General features: G+C 36.1%; 1 protein-coding gene across 2 annotated transcripts in view; it reads left to right on the forward strand.

Annotated features, from left to right (window-relative positions):
• The window catches only part of LOC120627093 (protogenin A-like), a 147,573-nt gene that overhangs the window by 115,541 nt on the left and 7,234 nt on the right, over positions 1-24,798 (forward strand). For both annotated transcript variants that reach the window (XR_005658886.1, XM_039894940.1), the window contains exons 4-19: positions 7,267-7,411; positions 7,907-7,972; positions 9,205-9,388; positions 10,303-10,443; positions 12,737-12,901; positions 13,479-13,551; positions 14,582-14,773; positions 15,454-15,545; positions 16,421-16,502; positions 17,427-17,606; positions 18,340-18,463; positions 19,030-19,176; positions 20,070-20,203; positions 21,460-21,623; positions 23,135-23,240; positions 23,948-24,096. Coding sequence is in view for 1 of the 2 variants with exons in the window: in XM_039894940.1 (XP_039750874.1) it covers positions 7,267-7,411; positions 7,907-7,972; positions 9,205-9,388; positions 10,303-10,443; positions 12,737-12,901; positions 13,479-13,551; positions 14,582-14,773; positions 15,454-15,545; positions 16,421-16,502; positions 17,427-17,606; positions 18,340-18,463; positions 19,030-19,176; positions 20,070-20,203; positions 21,460-21,623; positions 23,135-23,240; positions 23,948-24,096 (2,144 nt within the window). In the remaining variant the exon portion in view is untranslated. The remainder of the gene's footprint in view (positions 1-7,266; positions 7,412-7,906; positions 7,973-9,204; positions 9,389-10,302; positions 10,444-12,736; positions 12,902-13,478; positions 13,552-14,581; positions 14,774-15,453; positions 15,546-16,420; positions 16,503-17,426; positions 17,607-18,339; positions 18,464-19,029; positions 19,177-20,069; positions 20,204-21,459; positions 21,624-23,134; positions 23,241-23,947; positions 24,097-24,798) is intronic.

Consider the following 24,798-nt stretch of genomic DNA (forward strand, 5'->3'; position numbering starts at 1 on the left):
GGTTATAATGATGATATTACTGCAGCCAAGTCCGGGTCGACATTAAAGTCATTAAATGCATTTTGTTCCCGTGCGTGGAATAAATTAGGTCCTCATTTGGCCGTCTGCGTAATTAAGGCCAATGAAACGGGACTCGATGTCCAAAACATTGGCTTCAATCAATATTTCCTTGATCGCTTGGCGCCAGCGCTGACTTCTTGGACTTTTGTGATGTCACAGTTCAAAATAAGTACCTACGTAATTAAAAAAAGAAAAAGTCATAAAAAAAAAATCAAAAGTTGATCTCACCACCTACTTTACTCACATGTATTTCCTTTTACGCATTTGGTTTTGAATTGGTCCTTATTAAGCACTAAGGCCATTAAATTGTATCTACCCTCTATGTGTTCATATCTCTAAATATTGTTTCTTCGAAGGTGGCATAAAAGTGTGTAAAAACATAACATAAAATAACTTAGTAAAGTTAAAGGTGCGTGCTGGGAGTCTAACTCGGCTCCCCGAAAGTGAAGTCGAGCTTCTACCCACTTCGCTATCACCGCTTTCAAATAAATATGCTTCTTATGATTTAATATTTTTACAGGGAAATTTATTTTTATGAAAATACTAATGAATCCAAATTCAAATTCAAATTCAAAATTTCATGTAGGCCTATCACAGCGTTCATACATATTTGTTTACATAATTGTAAGGGGATGGTGATAACTTCGTTCGCCAACTTAAATCTAAAGCTACGAGGGTTCCAAACGCGCCCTGGTCTAAGAAGAGCCCACAACAAACTTAGCCGGGTAAATACCAACTTAGCCGGGTAAACCCTTCAACATTATTTCATAATTCGTTTACAAGTTGTATAATTGTTTAAAAACGCACATAACCCCAAAAGGTCTGAACTGGATGCCGGGGATAGAACTCGGTCCCCCGGCAAGCAAGGCCGAATTCATAACCACTGTACTATCACCTTTTTTCCCGTGCGTCTAATTAAGGCTAAACTAACGAATCGCCACTCGAAGCACAAAATATCGGCCTCATTCAATACTTCCTTTGATCGCGATCGACAAGCCCACATATAATTACAGAGAGTAGGTACTTGGCTACCACTGTTGTATTTTTAAGCTATACAATGCTGATGGTAACATTTCACTGGCCTTGCTAATATTTGTCGCTACTGATAATATAGTCTTTTATTTTTTTTTTACCGTTCCGGACCCGATTATGTATATTTTTTTGTTTTCAAAAATTAGAAAAAAAAAACCATTTATTCCAATTCCAAAATTAAAATTTTTGGTGCTATAATTTTTTTTTACCCAAAGAAGTGACATACATCGTCTATATGTGTGATGTGGTCTAGGTAAATACTTATCTGTTTAAGATATCTCTACCTAGTTCCTAGGAAGTGGAAGAAATGGAGAAGTGAGGTGAAGAAGAATAGGTACAACACTAGAAAAAAGTAGGACATATCCTAGAATTATCTGCCGGGCAACTACGTATAATTTAAGTAGGAAAAATATTATCAAATAAATATTATGACATTCTACACGCAATTGACGGCTGATCGGCGCAGTGGGCAGCGACGCTGCTTTCTGAGTCAACGCCCTTGGGTTCGATTCCCACAACTGGAAAATGTTTACAATTTGGTGGCCTTATCGCTACATAGCGATCTCTTCCAGGCAACCAAATGCGTTAAACACAGCTCAAGAAGAAAGGTATGTGCATATAAATAAACATATATTTACATATATACCTATATATACATATATAATATATTATATATGCATATAATGAACTTACAATATAATATATAGATACTGATAATTAATATATACCTACATATGTGTATTATAAGTATTTATGTATATTATTCATCAGTTATCTTAGTACCCATAACACAACGCTTACGCTTACTTTGGGGACTAGATGGCGATGTGTGTATTGTCGTAGTATATTTATTCAATTAAAAAAAATATTGTATTTTATTTATTTATTTACAAAAGTAACCTTTATTATAAAATATTATTTAGTAATGCAAAATTATTAGACCGTCTTGATTTAATACAAATTAAGACACATAAAAACAAAAAAATGTGAAATTTGTACAAAATCTTGTCTGCCATAAATAATAATACAATATACTATCGATAGAGGTATTGGGGGTATTATCCGGGTGGGATGTAGATCCGTCAAGTAACCCGTTTTTATGTGAAGGCTGAGCCATCCGACCTTTGTCGGCGGATAAGGGCGATCCAGAACGTATTAGGTTGGTTAATGAACGGTGTAATTGGATCTTGTATGGGTAAACAATTGAATTATCTTGTTGACTTAAGTGCTGAATTTTGAAGGATACGGCGGCCTTTTATTATTTGGGATGCGAGGATTATATGAAACTCCTATCAACTTTTTTCATTTCTATTTTATTATTTCATTGTTTCTGTCGACCTTCCTTGCTCAGTGGTCAGAGCTTGTGGTCTTGTAAGTAGGAGGTCCCGGGTTTGATTCCCGGCAGGGACAATTTGTATTTGACGGCCGACTGCGAAATATATTAATTCGCAACCCTGCTTTCGGAGTACAAGGCCGTGGGTTCCATAGTTCTGTAATATATTAATTTATTTACTTATTTCCTGTATTTACTCTTATATTATGTATGGATAGTTTTGTGTGTTTTGACAAAGACGTGTCGCCAAGCGATTTAGCGTTCCGTTACTATGCCACGCAGAAACCATAAAGGCATGAGTTTAATATAACTGCCATACCTTTAACAGGCTAGCCCGCTTTCACTACAATCAGATGAGAATGCAACCAAGGGATAACTTTTAGTGTAATAAAAAACTTGTATGTGTACTTATGTACACGCGTTAGAACTTATACTCCTTTGGCGTAAGATAAAAATCTTTTCAAAAATTTTACTATCGACTTATTCTGCATTTGTAGAAAAAACGACACTAACTTATACTTATTATTACCTAGTTATCTTATTATCGCAGACTTTGTCAATTAAAAGTGTAGGTACACTGTCAAACCTTTTTTTGAAAAACCAAAATGTTGACTATAGCTAACTTCAGGGTGTCGGTTCGTCGGTTTGTGTGACGGTGTGTGCGCGCATCGTAAAAAAATTACCCTCATATTTATCCCTAACGCGCCAAAAGAAGTATAGCTTCAATAAAAAGAAAAAAATGATTATCATACGCAGTCACTATGACTTTTAGGTACCTTTTATAAATTAACCCTCAAGTTTCTTTTTTTAATTTCTGATTGAACGTGCCGTTGCTTTTAATTTTAATATTTACTACCTAAAAATAAGTTGTAAATATTCTCATTGAGTGAAATTGTAATTTATTTTGAGAAAATAGACGTCTTTAACCACAAGTAAGTGTACGAAATGTGTGCTACATTTCCTTAGGTACACCGTATTAAGATCCTCCACCTTTTTGTGAGTGTCGGTTAAAAGGCAACATTTTCAAAGTTCCGTTATTATTTTCCGAGTAGCGTGTAGCGGGAGTAGGTAACGCTTTGTTCACCGGACGCGACCGTCTTTGTCTAGGCGCCATTGTAGTTTTTTTCCAGTTTTTTCCTATTCTTACAGTTGTGATTATTCCTTGCTTTACTTTCCTTTTACTGAGCGTTTCTTGAAGCGAGACTTCTTTACGTACGCTCATTGTTAACTTTCGGGATACAATGAATTAAGCTTAATTTGCTATAGGTACCTACACCGCGATAAGCAAGAGAATCGAAACGTTTATAATTACTTCGAACTGAAATTCAAATTTCAATTTTTTTTTTTTCACGTATGCCTATCGCAGGGACTCATAAAGCTTTCATACATATATATATATATATATTTACCAGTGGCATGCAAAGATGCAGTGGCGTGCATTGGATTTCTTACCAGGGTATGCATACAACAGGAAAATTGCATAAAACGGCACGAATTCTCCTCCTATTCCAGTTATATATCAATGTTAGGGTATGCAGTGCTTTTGCGCATGTATGGAGTGCACGCCACTGCATAGAGGGTATGCACAGGGTATGCAGATGATGTAAAATTAAGAAAATCTCCAGTACAGGTCAAAAATACTTAAGGATAGGCTTTTTATAACTCTTACAATGCATATCATTTAAGTTTTTTATAACTCTTACTGGAGATTTTCTTCATTTTATATCATCTGCATACCCTATCACCTATGCATGCACGCCACTGATATTTACATAACGGGATAGTAATAACTTTGTTCGAAAACTTAAACTTAAAGCTACGAGGGTTCCAAACGCGCCCTGGTCTAAGAAGAGCCCACAACAAACTTAGCTGTTTGTTTTTTTCTCACATTTTCATTTTTGGCCGAACTTTACTTCATTAATAATAATAAATAAATATACGAGTACTACAGACAATACACACAGCCACCTAGTCCCAAAGTAAGCGAAGCTTGTGTTATGGGTACTAAGATGACTGATGAATATTTGTATGAATAATGTACATAAATAAATAGCAATATACATATAAACACCCAGACACTGAAAAACATGCATGCTCATCACACAAACATTTTCCAGTTGTAGGAATCGAACCCACGGCCTAGGACTCAGAAAGCAGGGCCGCAGCAAACTGCGCCAATCGACCGTCTCGATTCAATGACAATCTAGATACGATTACATCAGTTACTTGGGTGGATTTTGATTCACAGGAACGCTCCATTTGTCCAGACCGTTATGAACTTGAAAGTTGAATGTGGACAACGTTTGGCTCTTTAAATATGTTGTATTGCTCAAAGTTGTATCGAATGCACCACGATCCTTAAAAACTACTGCACCGTAAACTGATTTTAAACCCTTCTTCGTTGGGTGCTTCACGTGGTGCGAAAATTAGCACCAAAATACGTAACGGTTAGTTTAGTTTACTGTACAGTTTTCTAAATACCCCGAACGGTCTTACTCATTGACGTAGATAAAGTGTGTAAAGACCGGGCGGATTACAGGTGAAAAAGTCGCATTTTATTATGTGGTGCTATTTTAATGAAGTTAAATTATATAGATGACGCTTTTTCTATTCTGGCGTTCGTAATTTTTAATTAGGATCAGCACCATTACGCAGTTGATATTACATCGTAACGTACGAAGCGCTTTTCTTTGTCGAAATTAATACTCATAGCAAAGATTTGGAATGACCGGCTTCTATTTCCACCATCAAATCAGGAGTAGGTAAATAGGCTTCTACTATACAGCAGATCCTAAAAATTCATAAAATCTCACTTGTTTTATATACTACCTTCCGACTTATAAGTTGAAATAGTTTTAATGTCTAATAATTAATTTATTACTACGTTATATTGAAAGAGAGCTGATCCTGTCAACAAACTGTTTTAAAGTTTGACGGAATGTTTGTAATTTATCTTACTGTATTAATTGTAACTCAAAATAAAATCAATAAAAAAACAAAATTTTCTAGACAAGCGCATTACACTTAAGGCAGCATCGTAACCAACCATCAGCTGTAATTTCAGCCAAACGCTATTCTATGTTTAAAAATAACAATTAATTAAATAATTATCAATTTAAGAGCGTCGCGTCTCAACGTAAATATCTATGCTCTTCTTTATAAGTAACCGGACCGAAATAAATAATGAATCAGTTAACTAACCACTTGAATGCCTGCTCGTCAGTCAATAACAAATTTCTAGAAAAGTAACGGTCAAAAAGTCGTGGCTCTATAAAATTACATTTCGCAGAAGCTGAACACCTGAGAGGAGGCAAAAAAGCCTTTACTTTCGTAAACATCCATTGTGATCGGTTCGCGAAATGAAATTGTAAAATGTTTGTAGATTAAAGATATTTTGTATTTATTGTTGTTTGTAAAATAATGCGCTATTTCGGTAACTGTGGTATAACTTTGCGTGAACATTGATAGCACATACCTACACGCGGTTCGAAGACCAGGGTCAATAACCTCATACTATAAGAGTCCTTCGATCAATAATGTACTAGGTATTGTCGTAGTATATTTATTTACTTCTTTAATACATATGTACCTACCTAAATGTTAAAACTATTTTTGTTTTAATTTCGTCTAAATTGATTGGAATCTAAGGTTTGGTCATGACAACTAAACCCTTGTCTAAATCTGAGAACAAACAAGTTAGACGTGAAATAAATAGGATAGGTATCGAAAAAACTTGTGACCCTATGCTACCTTGTTTTGGGCATAGAAATTAAAATAGTTTCGCATGGGCGTTCCCAGCTTTTCGCCTAGGGGGAGGGCAAGTGAGATATTCTAAAGTCAGATAGTTCGCGGCTGTTTTGTCATACACACTACACGTAGACACCTTGGAAAAACAGCCACGAATAATTCGGCTTTATAGGAAGTCTATCTCTATCTATATATATTTAGGGCTATAGCAAAAACTGTATTTTTTTTAAAGATTTTAAACTAAGATCTTCGTGGTTAATCAAAATTTCTTAAATATAGTTCAACGGGTACATACCAAGATAATATTTTTCAAAAATGTATTTTTTCATTTTTGTCTGCCTATCTGTCTGTACCTTGGCCGCCATACATCTAAAAGAGGTTATACATTAACTGACAGATTTCCAAGGAGGGGCAGCTGCCCTCTCCCCCTCGCTACGCCCATGTAGTTACTCCTTTTTTAACCGAAAAAAAACGACGTCTTTTATATTTGCCTACCCAACTTTTTGTCAGCGGATCGACGTCTTTACTTTCTGGCTTTGGTGCATATTATACCTAAATATCCCTACTCCCTACTAATATTTTAAATGTCAATGTAAGTTTGTTTGTTACGCTTTCACGCAAAAACTACTCAACCGATCGTCATGAAACTTTGTACACATATTCTAGGAAGTGTTAGAAGTAATAAAGGATACTTTATATATCGACATTAAGCTCGGTTCCTTTGGGAGAAGTCATGATAGTGTTTGACGATTTTACACCATAACTACGACAAATTATAACCGATTTAAATAATTATTTTTATACTATGATAATATGTGTTTAATTTTGCCCAAACTTTGTGTATGTATCTGATGTATCTTATGAATGTGGTTGGAGATATAGGACTGAACTCCTCAGCGGAAAGCAGCAAACTTTAAATTTAAGGCGTAGCGATACTGAATACTTTATTTTTTTTAAAACTAAAACTAAATTGAATGCCACATCAAAAAACCAAAATCAAATGCGGACGAAGTCGCGGGCAACGGCTAGTATTTAAATATATAGACAAGATTAATTCGAATAGAAAACTAAAAGTAAACTTCTATTCTTTTCAGATATCGGCAAGCAGTTTTTGAAGCCGCCCAGCGACACGATAGCGTATTTGAACCAGCCCCTGTCTATACCCTGCCGCATCAGCTCGGGTCCCGCTGCAACTATATCCTGGTTGAGAGATGGAAAGCCGCTGCCACAGTATTTTAGGTAGTTATTTTAGTATCAGAGGCGTGCAAACGTTTACGTTTTATCCCGATTCTTTAAGTAGTTCCCGGGGAATAATTGAAAATTGTTTACTGCTCTTGGTAAGATTAAAAATTCTTAACGAGCGAAGATTTAGACTCAATTCCGAAGTCCACCCAGACGTGGGCAGAGGCTAGTATTTCATAAACTTGGAATGAGGTATTGGATAGAAGCAGGCGTTACTTTGCGGAAGTCCATGATATATTATGAAAATAATTTATATGTTTTTTTATAGATAACATTCAAATGTAATTCTCTCTCTCAGGGTATATTGCCAAAGATCTGTTTGGTGTTGAGTATAAGGTTTAAAGAAATTATAAATTACACCATACAGATTCTCCTGCTTATTGCGGAGTATAGCAAATTAAGCTTAATTTTCATAATGGAATGAGGCATCTATACTGCTGAGGCAAAGGTATATCCCGGACTAATACTACTAAATTATTTATGTTCTTTCAGGTATCACATTTTGGAGAGTGAGTTGCTTATCACGGATGTACAAAACGAAGATGCTGGAGTTTACAGGTAAATAGCTGATGGATGAAGTTAAATAAATAAATATACTACTACAATACACACATCGTTACTTAGCCCCAAAGTAAGCGTAGCTTGTGTTATGGGTACTAAGATGACTGATGAATGTTTTTATGAATTATGTATACATAAATACTTAGAAAATATATATAAACACCCAGACACTGAAAAACACTTATGCTCATCACGCAAACATTTTCCAGTTGTGGGAATCGAACCCACGGCCTTGGATTCAGAAAGCAGGCTCGCTGCCCACTGCGCCAAACGGCCGTCATAGTTGTTTCGCTGGTCCGCATATTTTTGTTGCTACATGATAAAAACTTAACGTTCGAACCTCTTTCTACACACATTTGAAGACCTGGTAATAATTGACGGAAGCAGATGGCCCACCTGATGGTGTGTGGAAGTGGAAACCATCGACTATAAACAGATCGAGACTTCACAGGGCATGCTAGGAGCACGTCCTGTAACAGGCCGCCCCGTGTCCATCAATTTAAGGCGTGGCTTTTAAGCCTTATGTGCAACCATGCCCTTCAGACCGCAACACAGTATTGCAACAATTCTGCTTAGCGGCAGTAATAAGCATGGCGATGCTGAATCCATTGAGGTCCTGAGGATCTATAACTTTTTAACGTATCGTGCAAGGAGAGAAGGGATACTTTAGAATCGATTCAGTAGCTTTAGAGGCAAACACACAAAGAATCACTGTTCTCAAGATATTGACGGCCGATTAGCGTAGTGCGAACCATCTTTTTGAGTCTCCCAACACAACTGGAATTTTTTTGTGTGACGAAAATGAATGTTTTTCAGTGTCTGGGTGCTTGTTTGTATATTATAAGTATTTATGTACCTACGTATATCATTGATAGAGACCGGTGGTAGAGACACACACAGACTGACAGACACAGACAGACTTGACGTTCCAAAGTGCTTATTGGGCCTATTTGAAATAAATGGATATTAGTTTTTTTTTTTTTTTTGATAAAAATATTTATCAGTCATCTTGGTACTACCTATAACACAAGTTACGCTTACTTTGGGGCTAGATGGCGATTTGTGTATTGTCATAGTATATTTATCCTATATTTATTAGTATGTAATATAAAATTGTATGACGGTTGCGTTGTGTTGTTAGTGAAAAAAAAATGCAAAAATACTTTGACGTATAAAAAAGCTGTAAGGTTGTGTGTACTTGTATATAACTTATTTTTCGTTCTGAACAGATGCATAGCAGCTAATCCCTACGTAAACAAGAGCCGGAACAGCGCCGAGGGTCGAGTGAGGGTCCAAGAGTCGATAGATGAGGAGCCGTCGTTCCTGCCAGTTCGGGTTGAGGACAATATTGCGGTACCCGGGGGAAGCAGAGTTGTCCTTACTTGCCCTGTGTCAGGCTGGCCAAGACCTAAGGTATTGTATTACCAATATTTACCTTTCCGCATTGCCGGATTAATGCTGGATTCACGTGAGGTTTTTTTAAGATCGTCTGCAGTTTATTTTGTTAACCTGGCTTTCTATTTGTATGTGCAATAAAGACTCTTCTTCTTCTTCTATTTTGTGAATATTTTTTAGAGGACCCGATAATACTGAAGCCAAATTATTAAGAGAGCTCATACATTTCCTGGGAGATTGACTGTCCTCCTCCTGGGTACGCCCATGTAAAGATTAAAATTGTTTCCTTGATTGCTTCCTTCAGCTTTGATTCAACAGAAAAACTTTTCTCGTATGTAGCATTATATCCACATATGTAAAAAGCTACTGCAATAAAGCAACTCAATCATTAATTCCTAATATTATACTTATTATTTAATCATCTGTATATCGAGTGAGCGCGATACAGGAATACCTAGTATGGGTATTATGGGATACACAGTGGCGTGCACAGAGTTTTTGACCAGGGTATGCATAAAGAAGGAAAATGGCATAAAATTGAAAAATCCTTCCCCTTTATGAGTAATACAAAATTTTTAGGGTATGCAGTGCTTTCGTGCATGTATGAAGTGCACGCTACTCAATTAAAAAAATATTGCTGAAAACTGCATTAAAATCCGCAGGGGTATTACGTATCTCGTGACAGGCTTGCGACAGACGTAAATTTTGCAATCACTGCTGTCAAAAGTCACTTTTGTTTATTTATTGTATGGAAAAGTGACGTTTGACAGCAATGATTGCAGGATTTACGCCTGTCGCAAATCTGTCGCGAGATATGTAATCACCCTGCCGTTACGAAGTTTATAAGATCCAAGCGTACAAACAGCGGGAGCGACTTTATTTTATGCTATGCAAAGATAATGATTATATACATTCTTAAAATTAACTTGCAGCTAAGATGGGAGCTAACACCGCCAGGCCAGAAGACGAGCGAGCTGGAGTCAACGGATGAAGTCCTGGTACTAAACAAACTGGAGTACGACCAAGAGGGCGTCTACACTTGCTCCCTTGAAGACTACCTCGACATGGTTAAGGTATTTGTCACGAGAAAAAGACAGTTCCAGTGTTTTGATAACTCCTCAAAGCTTATGTATCGTGCTAAGATATACTTTTGCTAAATTGAATCAATTATCTATTATTTATCTATATATATAAAAGAGAACTGAGAAAGTGTGTGGGTCCGTATATGCTCCGAAACGGCTGGACCGATTTCACTGAAACTTTCAGGGAATCTCCGGATTGACCTGGCGAGTAATCCTGTAAAGTTTGGTGACGATCGGAGCACTCGTATTTTTGAACTGTCAAATACAGCTTTTATTTAGCTTTTATTTACTATGATGATATTCTATTGTTGGGTGTACATGGGTGTAGATAATGATCTTCACTCGCTCGTGAAGAGAATAGAAGAGAATGAATACGGAAATAAATGATTTAATATATTATGAGACTTAAATTAAAAATTTAATGATGTAAGTTTATTATTTAAATAAAATAAAGCAAAATGTAGTCCGGCGAAGCGGGCTGGGTACACTAGTAACTTAGAGAATTGATCTTCTTCACATGTTGAGGGTAGTTTGGACTACTTAAATCATTTTTAAGGTATATCTTTTAATATAAATAAATTGACGGAATAAAACATATAGCGATCGCTAATGACTTATAATAAACCAAGCGGCATTCCATTATGTTAGAAATATTTAGTAAGTAGGCGAACAAAATATAAATACTGAGTGGGCGAATTTTATACCAAGGGACCGAAAATGAAATCTCAAGCGATGAATAGAGTGCTGTAGTAAAGTAAAGTCTAAAGTTCCATATATAAAAAATGCATATCTACGCTATAGCAGCAACCGCGGTTGAATTGCTGTCTTTTTTGGATCAGTTCCATTGTCTCCGAAACTCTTCATCAGATGTAAATGATAATAATAATAATTTATTTACAAGAATGTAGGTACATTGAGATTTTATAATATTAAATAGGATCCAGTACATTCTACCAGTCGGAATATTTGACAAATATACACCGACTGGTAGAAATTTAAATGGGACCATTTCAGAATAAACCCCTTTTGAACAACAAAAGAATATTTCAAATCCGTCTTTATATGACGGAGCTACGCCCGACCAGAAATCCTTTCTCCCCTTTATAAGGAAGTCGTTTAAAAACTATAGCCTCCTGCGACGTTTGAGATAGTTCCCATTGCACAGTAAATTATTGTTTTGTGCTTAAATTTTTTGGAAAGGCAAAATTAAAAGAACTATTTGGATGCAGTTGATAAAGAGAATAGGTAGCTCATTTACTATAACGAGGGTGAGGCCTGTGGCGATCGTATGTTCTAAGCGTTAAGATATAGCGGAAACAAATTTCAACTATTCCCGCAAACCCCACGACCTGCAAAAAAGTGGATTGCAGTCTGCGAAATCAGGGAGAAAGGTTTTTATCTTGAAATCTTTCATTATATGTAACCAAAATTTTCTTTTTGAACCCTTAAACTGTTGATTCCAATTTAAAATTGCAATTTTCTTAATTTTCTCGCAAATTTAAAGTTTATGGCATTATTTAATTACCTTCTTATTACTTTAAGAGCACAGCTCATCAAGTCCTTCTTCGCTTTAACCGTCTATCTGTTATCTCTAGACTCTAAGCTGAAATCATCGCTTACGCTCTTAACTTGTAATTTAAAAAAAATAGGTTTCAACCAAATACTCTCATGTTGAAAAACATTTTATATTAAACTTATTTTCTTTCGAAAAAATTACTCACGTTTACGTTTCGTCTGACAAGTTTATTAAGGATCTACAAATAGTCATTGTCATTTTCAATCCGCATATTTCGTGTTTCATTATCACGAAACAGAGTTAAGACAATCTTAAATCAAACCTTGACCATAACAGCGTGTTATTTGGTTGCATAGTTTAGGAGACTATAAACTAGAATATCAATATTCCAAATCAGAAACCGGCCGAGAGGTTATCGCCTGCTTTTAAACCATCCAGGAACTTATTAAAATATACACAAAAACGGTCTACCTGTTTAGGAGGAGCTAGGTGACAAACATATGTAAAGAAGAATTATATATATCACCGTTTATATTTTAAACCTTTCTTGGACTTTCACGAATAGATCTAAATTAGCCAATTCGGTCCAGCCTTTCGCGAGGTTCAGTGAGACTAACGAACTACATTTCATTTATGCTATGCAAAGATAACGATTGTATACATTCTTACAATTAACTTCCAGCAATCTATTTATGCTTCCCCGGACGTCTGTCACAAAAAGCTTAGACTACTACAAAAGTTTATCTATAATTCGGTATATCCTTTCAGACGTTCAACGTAACTCTGGCAGAACCAGTGGTGATAACTCTACCGCCCATGTCAAAAGATGTGACACGTGCCAGCACAGTGCGGTTCAACTGCACAGCGGCTGGCAAACCCGAGCCCAACGTGACCTGGTACAAGAACGGGGAAAAGCTCACATTGGCTGGACGGGTGAGGATTTATTTGTTTTATATATTTATTAGTTGTGAACACAAGTCTACCAATCCGCACTTGGCCGGCGTGGTGGACTTCGGCCTAAACCATTATCATATCCAATGGTTTGTTGACAATTATGATGAAAACCCTTACACTAGCTTTTAAAGTGGAAAAACCATCGTGAGGAAACCCGCATGCCTAAGAGTTCTCCATAATGGTCTCCAGGGTGTGTGAAGACAACTTACTAGAAACGGTCATAAATAAGTGATATTGCCTTAGGAAAGTACAGAAAACCTTTGTGGGGCTGAGTATATGCTTTTATAAGTAAGAAAGTATTATTAGATTTACCATTACATAAGTTTAAAGAATGCATGTAAACACATTTAATACATCAAGGTTACTATACTATTGATGTTGATTGATGTTGGAAAAGAGCAACTGCTGAGTTTCTAGCCGGCTTCTTCTCGGTAGAATCTGCCTTCCGAACCGGTGTCAGAGTCACATACTTGACGTTTCAAAAGTGCTTATATTACTTGAAATAAATGAATTATGAATTTGAATTTTGCAAAATTTATTTTATGACTTGTTTCAGAGAAATCTACGCAGTTCAGTAGATCGCAAACGTTTGGAGCTGGTGATAAGTGGAGTTACATCGGATGATGCAGGTTAAGAGAGTTGCTATTCACACAATCTTACAAAACAGAGTTGTTGACAAAATTACGAGGTTCAGTTTCGCCTGAATTATCATGTGTTTAAAAAGTTTGGCTTACCGTTAGCTTGCTAACACCCAAAGCGTGATTTTATTAAGTTTGATCCTCTAAAGCGTGTGAAGTATTATTTGGTTTTCATTTACACGTTGTATAAATACTAGCTGTCCCTCGCGACGTCGTCCGCGTATAAGTTAACCTTAAAAGATAGACATATGCTGTCTTGGTCCTTTTTTAGTACTTTTAAAGAGCAACGATTTTATTATACATTTTACGTAGCGCACGCAGCGGAATTTTTCAAAAGGTAAAAAACCTCGATATTGAAACCATCTTCATTGGCGCTATGCTTCTATTGGCGTGATATATATAACCTTTAGTCCCTCAATAAATTAGCAATTCCACACTGGATGAATTTTTCAAATAGGACCAATTCCTGAGATATTTGCGTTCAAGTAAACAAGCAAACAAACAAACTTTTCAGCTTTATAAATTAGTAGATATAATAGGATATTACGACCATACAAATATTGCCATTAACCCTGAATTAAGCCTAGCTTGTGTTATGGGTGCTAAAATAACTTATAAATAATTTTTATGAATAATTTAAGTAAATAATTATAATATATATATAAACGTCCAGTCACTGAAAAACGTTCATCATTGAAACATTTTTCAGTTGTGGGAATCGAAACCACGACATTGGATTTAAAAAGAAGGGTCATTGCTAACTACGCCAATCAGTCGTTCAATATATGATTTTAATTAGAGCCATTCAAATACCACTTGCATGTCTGAAACTAATCAAACTGTTAAAAGTGTGAATGCTATCAATCAGTCTGCGTGGTGAACTATGGCCTAAACTCTGTAAGAGGAGTCCCGTAGATAAACGTATGCTGTCGCGGACTTTTTGTTAGTACTTTTAAAACAACATTGTTATACATTTACGTTGATTTTTTGATGAGCAAGTATTATATATTCGTTGTTGCAGGTGTATACCAGTGCTTCGCGTGGAATGGGATCTCGATGACGTCACGGTGGGCGCGGCTGAACGTTACGGGCGCGGGGGCGGACGCGCCGCGTGCGGTTGCGTGTGCGCCCGCCGGCGCCGCAGCCGTGTCCTTACGTTGGCTGCCGCCCGCAGAGAAGGTCATCGCCTACACCGTGGACATCACACCCACTGGTACGGAGATTTTAAGTTAAAGAACGCAGTTATATTGGATAGAAATAGGCTTTACTTTGCGGAAATCACGATATATTAGGAAAATTAAGCTTACTTTAAATTTCTTTAACAATTATTCATTGTAAAGTCAACGTCTCCTGAGGATCCGGTTTCGGAGCGAAACGTGCGTAGATTGTACATTGCCGAAGATTTGTTTGGTGTGGAGTATAAGGATTGAAGAAATTATAAATTACACCATACAGATTCTCCTGCTTTTCGCGGACTATAGCAAATTAAGCTTAATTTTCCTAATAATAACGCAGAACGCTTTGCTTCGCTTGACTATGAGCGTCATAATAAAGCTTAGAGTCACTCAGCGGGTGATGGAGACAGCTATGCTCGGAGTATCAGAAATGAGGAGATCCGTAGAAGAACCAGAGTTACTAACATAGCTCAACGAGTCGCGAAGCTTAAGTGGCAATGGGCGTGGCACATAGCTCGGAGAACGGATGGACGGTGGGGTCCCAAGGTTCTGGAATGGTTAGTAAGCGCCGCGTTCGTCGAACCTCAACGAGGTGGACAGGTGACAAGCGCGTCGCAGGTAGCCGCTAAACACAATCGCATCTGCTTGGTCCGTCAATTATTACTATAAATATACTTGCTTTAGTTATTTAAATGCTTTAATATAAATTTTTGTGCAGATAAACATGGCGGCGTGATCACAGGACAACCTCACATCAACACAGAGGAGATAATAAAAGTCCGGGAGCCGCTGGAACCCTATCTTTTTCAAGTAAGATTTTATTAAATCAAGGCGCAACGTGGGAGATACGTAGTGCTTTGTGACACATCTATTCACGGAAGCCACTATTTACATGTTAGAGCGTGAACAGACTGCTTGTATCTACTGAAGATTTGTTTGGTGTGGAGTGTATAAAGATTGCAGAAATTATAAATTACACCATACAGATTGTCCTGCTTTTCACGGATTTTAGCAAATTAAGCTTAATTTTTCATTACAAGGAAGGTTATGTATTTATATATGTGTGTATATATGTATGTTTGTACGTATGTATGTATGTATGTATGTATGTATGTATGTATGTATGTATGTATGTATGTATGTATGTGTGTTTGAATGTGTGTATGTATGTGAATGTGTATGTATATATATGTAATTATGCGTATGTACGTATGTATGTAAGTATGCATGTGTGTAACTGTTGTGTGTTTGTTGTACATGTGCGTATTTCGGTGCGCGTGTGTGTGTGTATATATATTTATGTGTGTATACAGTATGTATGTTAGAATGTATGTATGGTGTGTGAATGTATATTTCTTTAGCCGTTTAGGCTTGCGTATTTTTATGTGAGTTGTGTCAATAGATTCGCCATAGTCGTGAAACTGATACTGGGTAGTCGGAGGCATCTGCTCACTCCGAGATTTTGTTGCCCAAACTATATAACCAACCCAATTTTGAGAACTGAGAGTGTTATGCCTCCGACCGTTAGTAACATATTAAATCAATGCCTCCGACAGCGTTTCTTAACACTGTCAGCTAAAATTATTGGTAACCAAAACAAAATAATGTTTCTGTATTTTTGTATTGCCGCAGTCGCGTTCGTTCATATAAAATATATTTTTTGAAAAAAATGTTTGACCTTCAAGGTGCGGGCGTACATACCAGCCACAACTAAGAAGAACATAGCAAGCGATATGTCAGAAAGTGTGTTGTGCCAAGGACAAGGGGGTAATTATATCTTTTTATTCCTCTACAGATTAGCCCTCGACTGCGATCAATCATCAATAGTCTATACGCGAATGCAATTTCTTGCAAATTGCTTTCGTGATAGTATAGATATCTTCAGCGATAACATACCTAGTGTTAAGCTTAAGTTATGAAAAAGGTTTTTGCTTAAGTAATTCTATTTCCACAATATTTTGTTTTTTTTTCTTTTATTGGTAATTTATAATTTTTTTATATTATTTTTTTTTTTAGCTGTTTGCGGCAGCCTTATGTACCCAACGGATTTGCATGCTATGTTCGCATCGAGAAGGCACAATTGTATACACATGCCGAATAGTCCTATAGTTTATATTAGAGTAAGCAGTTGATTGTCAGTTTTGCGAACTTTTTTTTTTAATGTTAATTAAAAAAAAAAACGGTCCACTGCTCAACTAATGGCCTTTCTGAACAGAAAGCTTTGAAGTATAATCACCACGCTGGGCAGACGGGTTGTTGATTGCTGTAGATGGTATTGGCATAGAATGCTGCAGCCCCTTCTCCTGTATATTTCCTAAGTTGCCTCGTACGACATCCGCTGGCAGAGTTCGAGCCCCGGCACGCACCACTGACTTTTCGGAGTTATGTGCGCTTTGCGTTTAAGCAATTTAAATACCACTTGTTTTAAATGGTGAAGGAAAACATCTTGAGGTAACCTGCATGCCTGAGAGTTCTCCATAATGTTCTCAACGGCGTGTGAAGAATACCAATCCGCACTGGGCCAGCGTGGTAGACCCGTGCCTTGTTGTGGACAGTCAATGGGTTGTAAAATATTTTACGGTCTCCGACGTGGTCTGGCATAATTGAAATTGACGACGACTTGTCTCCCCCACATTGAATATAATGCCAAAGACGAGAACACTCTTTAAAAATGTTTATTATACTTCGTAGTGCCAATAAAACTGTCGAAGTTGGAGGACGACCAGATCCTAGTATCGTGGAAGCAGTTCGCAGACCAAACTCCTGGCGTTGTGCAGTGGATCCTGCAGTACAAACCTGATGATGGACACCAGACAACTCCAGAACACAACATCACGTTGGCAGCTCACGTTACTAACTATACTTTGATGGGTAAGCATTTTTTTTATTACAAAATTTACAAGTAACAAGTATCTAATGGTCCGCAATGCCCCACGTGGGAGTTACCTGAGTACCTTAAAATAATCTGAGAATTAAGACTGAGGAATGCCTTTTAAATAAATCTGTATAAAAATAAGCGAAAGCTGACATGATTAAAAAACCTAGATTGTAGTACCACATATATCCATTAAATATTTGTTTAAGAATCTTTCCAAAACTGATACCTACGATTCGGATACATACTGATACCTACATTCATTTCAAATAAGTCCATATATGTTTAAACAGCATTTAATGCATGAAACAAATCTGGCCCTGTAGCTAAAATTGGGTTTGATAACTCATTGTAATATCAACCGAAATTTCCTAAGATGACGAAGCTGACATTATCATAGCAACCACAGATTTATAAACATTAATTGTGAATCCGGTCAAAGCTATCAAATTCAAATATTTTTTGTGCTAGTGTTTACATCCTCATTGCATCGGTGTTTCTATACTATCTTATATCTATGTTTGTTTCCTTGCCCTATGAGCCGCCTGAAAGAGATAGCTATGTAGCGATAAGGCCACCAAATGGTACCCTCTTGCTCTAATGTGATTATATCTCTGTAACTTTTATTTATTTGGTGTACAATAAAAGTGTATTCATACATTCATCTTATGATTTGAAGAGTTTGTAATATGTTTAAGTATGTGTCTTGACATTTTTTTTTTATTGTAGCTCCTGAATCAGACCCCTTGCTGGTAAGGCTCTTGGGATCCAGGACTCTCGAGTGGCTCCACCAGAATCTGACGCTGGTGCCGTGGACGTCCACTTCCGCTGCTGGACAGGATACCGACGATGGGTGAGGTTCTGGTCTCCAAGACTATGACATTTTAATCAATTAATTACGATCTTTAATAGAGACGTCATTGATAGTCTGTATCTTTGATCATGTGTAATAGTGGTATTGTTTAATAAATATACTACGACAATACACACAGCGCCATCTAGCCCCAAAGTAAGCGTAGCTTTTATGGGTACTAAGACGACTGATGAATATTTTTATGAGTAATATACATAAATACTTATAGTATTCAGATAAACACCCAGCCATTGAAAAACATTCATGTTCATCAAACAGACATTTTCTAGTTGAATCAGGAATCGAACCCTTCGGAGGCCTTGGACTCAGGTAGCAGGGTCTCTCCACTGCGCCAGTCGGCCGTAATACTTAGTGCATGTAGTTTTGCACTTGTTTTTTGAATGCCCAATTGGTAGAGACAAGAACAATTTTCAATTTAAATGCATAGATATTTAATTAAAAACTTTTTTTATAAAACAACATACTCTTTTGAAAAGCCTTAAAAATTATGGACATTTCTAGTAACATTTTATAAATAAGGAAGTTTCTCTATATTCTATAAACAGAGAGGTGAAAGTGATCCCTCAAGACTTAGAGGTGACTGAGGTGGCTGAAAGAAGTTTCACATTGCGCTGGCGGTGTGAGGACGCTACTAGGTACACCTTCCTAATCTGCGTAAGGAGAGTGGATGGGAACGACGATTGTCAAGAAAGGTTGGTGATACGGAGTACTTTATCTTTGGTAACGACAGGTTTAACAGTATAGGCGGAATTCTCCATATTTCAAAATTTTTAAAAGTGTAGTGAAGCTATTTTGTTAATTTCTTTTTTTCTTGAAAACTAATTATTTTAGAAAATCTGACTCTCAAAAATGATCAAAAACTCACCTTTTACTGCCGTGTTCAAACGCCTCAAAAACAAACATGAAAACTAAATAACATGAAAGAAAGTGGGAGCGATAGAAATCTTCCTTGAAACCAAAAATTCTAATAATACTTCATGCCAAAAATAAATGGATCAGCTCAGTTTTGGATGTGAAAACAGGGGATTTCGAAACGTCTATAACGTTATTTATTTTTGGTGAAACCGGTCTATGCTGCATCTGTCCCTATGGCACTTTACGGGTGATGACAGGCTTAGCGCGACGGCGATATTTTTTTTCAAATACCTGTTCAACAAATTTGTCTCAGCTAGACCATATTCTCGAGGCCTTCATTAAAATTCTTTCAACCTAAAAATGCCTAAGGAAGTTACGCCTAATCAAAGTAGATTCCTACGCATACATTTAGCTTTCACTATCACACACATATCTAACTTGTCTATTGTTTTTGCCAAGAGGTGAGTTACTTTGTGTTTGTATTATCATATTTTTCATGTTTCGTGTGCTTATTAAAAAAAACCGAATTTAATTTTTTTTCGTGTCCCCTACTTTACGATCCGCCGAATCTGTTTCGTAACTTTAGACGGCGCCTAACGTTGTTAGATACCACATAAGAGTTTGTGAACCGTTTTTTTCTCTCTAGGAATCACTAGGAATCTGATTTAGGTGAGTCCTAGGTTTCCTAAAAAAGGCATAGTGATTAAGTTACATTTTTAATTGTTTTCAGTTACGATACCAGTGCAAAAATAGAAGGGCTGCAACCAGATAGCAAATACGAGGTTCGAGTGCAAGTTCGGGTACCTGGCCGGACTCTTGGAGGAGCATTCACTGCTCCTTATTATGTCACTACACTATCTAAAGGTTCGTGAATATAATAAAATGCATCACTATAGCTTTTATCTTCGTTTTTGTAATCGCTGTTGTAGATGGCCTATTTTATATTGAGTTTTCAATATTTATATATTGGAAACTCAATATATAAAAATTGATAATAAATGAAATGCAACATTCTTTTTGCTACCAGTGCCGAGCAGGCCAAGAGGCGTAAATATGAAAACCTGGATAGCAGCTTTCATTTTTGTGCCTTTTGGAGAAGAGACTTTGGGACCGTGGGGCCCGGAGGCAAGAGCCCTTTTCAAAGAATTATCGAAAAGGGTTATCGAGTCTTCCGGTGATCCTAGAGCGGGCAGTTACCTTTTTATTTAGTTTTAAATAGTTTATTTTAGGTTATATTTGTTAAATAATATTCTTTTTTGCAAAAATAAAAATACAAAGTTTGGAAATTTGGATAGTACTAGGCGTTACTTAGCGAAAACTTCAAATTAGTGAAAAAATTCTAACACAAGTACTAAATTTTAGTCAAATCATATATGTATATATACCTACTCTGTATTAAAAAAGTTGCTGGAGAAAATCAGGAATATTTTGATAAAAATGAGAAAATAAAAATTGAGATGGTGACAAAAATGTGAACTTCGAAACCGGACCTGACCTGACAGGGTATGCATAAAGCAGGCACGTGGGATAAAATGGAAAAATCTCAATACTATACGAGATAGATAAAAAAATATGGTAGGCAATACTTTTGCGCATGTATGAAGTGCACGGCACTGATTGTCTTATAATATACCGGCTAATTATTTATTTATTTATTTGGGTTACCAAACAACAACACGGTATCATATTACACAATGGTATACATAGTACAAATAATTACTCAATGCGGCGTCAACTGCGTAAACCACGTATAACAAGAAATATTTGTTAATGGGGCTTATTCAAAACCTAATAAAACATTATTGTTGTTGTTTCTACAAAAATACAAACAAAAAAAAATTGTTGGATGGAAATCTTACAATTATTTATTAATATATTGTGATCGCAATATTTTGTCTGTAACAGTCATTGATTATCACCCGGAATACCAGTATAGACTATTTTAAACGATCTATGACCAATATTTGATTAACAGATTGTGATTTATCGGCTGTAAGTCTGTTAATCAAATAAGCTGTTTAATACTATATATGGAACTTCTAAAGTCCCTACTATATTGTGGCCGAGTATCTAGAAGTCCTTTTAAGCATACCACATTTACATTGACACATTTCTTACAGGACCCCATCGTTTCAAAGACCTCAAGTACAAATACGTCAACTCGAGTACTATTCGTGTTTCGTGGAGCGATGCGCCTGCCCGGTACACTGTGTACCAAAGCAATGAGCTCAAGCTGCCCGTAGAGCAATGGGCTGCATTGGAGATTGTGGGGAACACTGTACTTGTGAGTTCTAACCTTTTTAATACTTAATTGATATGTATAGATGGCTGATAATGCATATTTTCATTGGATCTTGAATGTTTGATGTGTGACGCCATATGACCGACGTAGAGCTAGACTGGTATATTTTAGTTACTTTCACAGCATTATGTCATATGGAATTTTACTTTGGGGTAATGCTGCTGATATTAGCACTATTTTCGTGCTGCAGAAGAGGGCTGTTCGTTCTATCTACAAAATGGGTCCGAGAGAGTCATTGAGAGATAAATTTAAAGATTTTAAAATAATGACAGTGTATAGTCAGTACATATTTGAAAATTTAATGTACGTTCATAAAAACATTTATAAATTTAAGAAAAAATGTGACTGCAATAATTTAAACATTAGAAGTAAGAATAAACTTACAGTGCAATATACTAGGTTACATAAAATTTATAATTCGTTTAAAAGAAATTGCATATAATTCTACAATAAACTACCAATTGACATCTTGGAGATGTCTCTTAAAAAGTTCAAAGTTTGTATTAAACGTAAGCTTATAGAAAAGTCCTATTATAGTATAAAGGACTACGTAAACGATAAAAAAGCTTGGGTGTAAATTATTGTTCTAACCAGGTTGCTCTTCTAATAATTTAAAATGACATTGTGAGATAGTGATAACAAAAAAAAAACACCCGGCTAAGTTTGTTGTGGGCTTCTTCTTAGACCAGGACGCGTTTGGAACCCTCGTAGCTTTAGTTTTAAGTTTACGAATGTGGTTATCGCCATCATCTCACTACCGTGTAATTCTTATGTACGCATCAAAAGTGCCACCTATGGGCCTACTTGAATAAAGATATTTTTGACTTTGACTTTGACTTTGATGCTACGTCACACATTCAAACTCATGAATAAGAACCCCAAACGGGTTTAAAATTAGCCGGGCGGCCGACTAAAGTACTAGGAATTCAGCTGTACACGGTATATAGGCTGGCTAAAAACCAGCCTTTTAGCATCTATACCGAGCCAGCTCCTGTGTCACAAATTTTTATTTTATTAAAAACAATTAGCTGATATTAATGTTAAAATTTTATACAAATGTGTGAATATAAAGACGACTTTCGTTTATTTTCTTTCATTCGTATAATAATTTTATTACATATATAATAATAATAAGTTTTTATTTCAGCGTAACCCATATGCATTTACATTACCATTTGAAAGAAATACAATTCATTTTCATTAAACGAAACACAAAATAAATTAAATACAAACATAAAAATAAAACAAATAACTATTAAAATAAATATTAAATAATGATACTTAGTAACCAAACAAAAAAATAATTATACTACCATCTAATTTGGTAGAACATTTAAAATTGAGAGCCATTATCAGAATACGTAGCGTGCGGTTAAACACAAAGTAGAACTGCCATAATAAATTTATAATAAGATATACTACTCTAATCATGCGCACATAAAGTTAAACTGTAATATACGTTTGTGTAATATAACAACGTTTTTTTTTTCTAGATCACCGGTATTGAACCGACAGAGGAGACATTTGTAATGGTGACGGGATACGATCCTTTGGGACACAGCCCGATACTCAACGTACCACCGCAAGTCAGGAATTTAGGTGAGTTCATTTACGAGATGGGCTTGCAAATTTCATTATCCTACCACAAATCACCACCACTTATTTAAAACTTTTTTCTTCTCTTACTATAAGCAAATAACAAATGGTTTAAGGAAAATCCTAATTTGTTTCAAAACCAAAAGTAATGAGACTATTGCTATTGTTTTAGAAACTCTTCCGTCTAAGAAATGCAGATTCTAACTGAGAGAATGTTGGCCATTCTGGTCATAGAAAAATATATTTTAAGCCGTGTGCTACATTTCCTGTCTCTTTAACTTTAAGAACATCATATACCGAGTCATTTTTGTTGGAACTTATTTTTAGTTTATAACAATCTTGGCAGCGAGAGCTTTAACAGGACCAGCCTAGAATAAACCAACGAAGTTTTTTTAATTAAGCAAATAGCGTAATAGTTATTGCAATCTATTTAATTTATTGATTGAAAAACTAACAATTCAACATTTTTTTTTAAATTTTGAATATATGTTCGAATATAAATGTACTTGTATGTCTTTGTATTGTATATATGTATACATATATATAATTTTTTTACTTCCGTGCGCTTTTCTCGCACGTCCGAAAGTTCGCTGGTAGAAAATGCTTAAGCATTAAGTCCGCCTCTTGTAAGCAATTTTTTGTGTATGTGTGTGTGTGTGTGGTAGACACTTTATTGTCTAAATAAATAAATAAACTACATTTTATTGCAGAGGACAAAGATCTAAAGTATGCCTACACGAGTTCAGGAGTGTCTGTTTGGTGGAATGGCACTGGTCCCAGAGTGGTGCGGTTTACGCAGAACATTACTCAGCCTGTCGAGAACTGGTCAACTGTCAACGTCACTGGCACCAATATTGAGGTAAGGAATCGTTATTCTATCTCTCTTTACATTCTTATTTACATTCAATTTTACGCAAAACTTGGTATCGAATAATAGTAATAGAGCTTTTGTGTCAGACCTCATCCGGTGAGTCACTACCGTCTATGCGTATTTCTTCTGCCAATCTGCAGCTGTGTTCCGGTCTGAAGGCAGTGGCGTGCATATAGGGTATGCACAGGGTATGCAGATGATATAAAATGAAGAAAATCTCCAGTACCACTTAAAAAAATCTAAGTAGGCTTTTAAAAGCCTACTTAAGTTTTTTATAACTCGTACTGGAGATTTTTTCATTTTATATTTGGACAGAAGCAGGCGTTACTTTGCGGAATTCCATAATATATAATGAAAATTAAGCTTAATTTGCTATACTCCGCGAAAAGCAGGCGAATCTGTATGGTATAATTTATAATTTCTTCAATCCTTATACTCCACACCAAACAGATCTTCGGCAATCTACCCTCTACGCACGTTTCACTCCGAGACCGGAGCGTCCTCAGGAGATGTTGACTTTACAATGAATAATTGTTAAGTCCAACAATTACTCATTGTAAAGTATTGTAAAAATGTATTGTATTTTTAACAATTATTCATTGTAAAGTCAACATATAACATAGGGTACATATCTGAAGATCTGTTTTGTGTGGAGTATGAGGATTGAAGTCATTATAAATTACACCATAC

Source organism: Pararge aegeria, chromosome 10 (assembly GCF_905163445.1).
Source record: "Pararge aegeria chromosome 10, ilParAegt1.1, whole genome shotgun sequence".
Lineage (NCBI taxonomy): Eukaryota > Metazoa > Arthropoda > Insecta > Lepidoptera > Nymphalidae > Pararge > Pararge aegeria.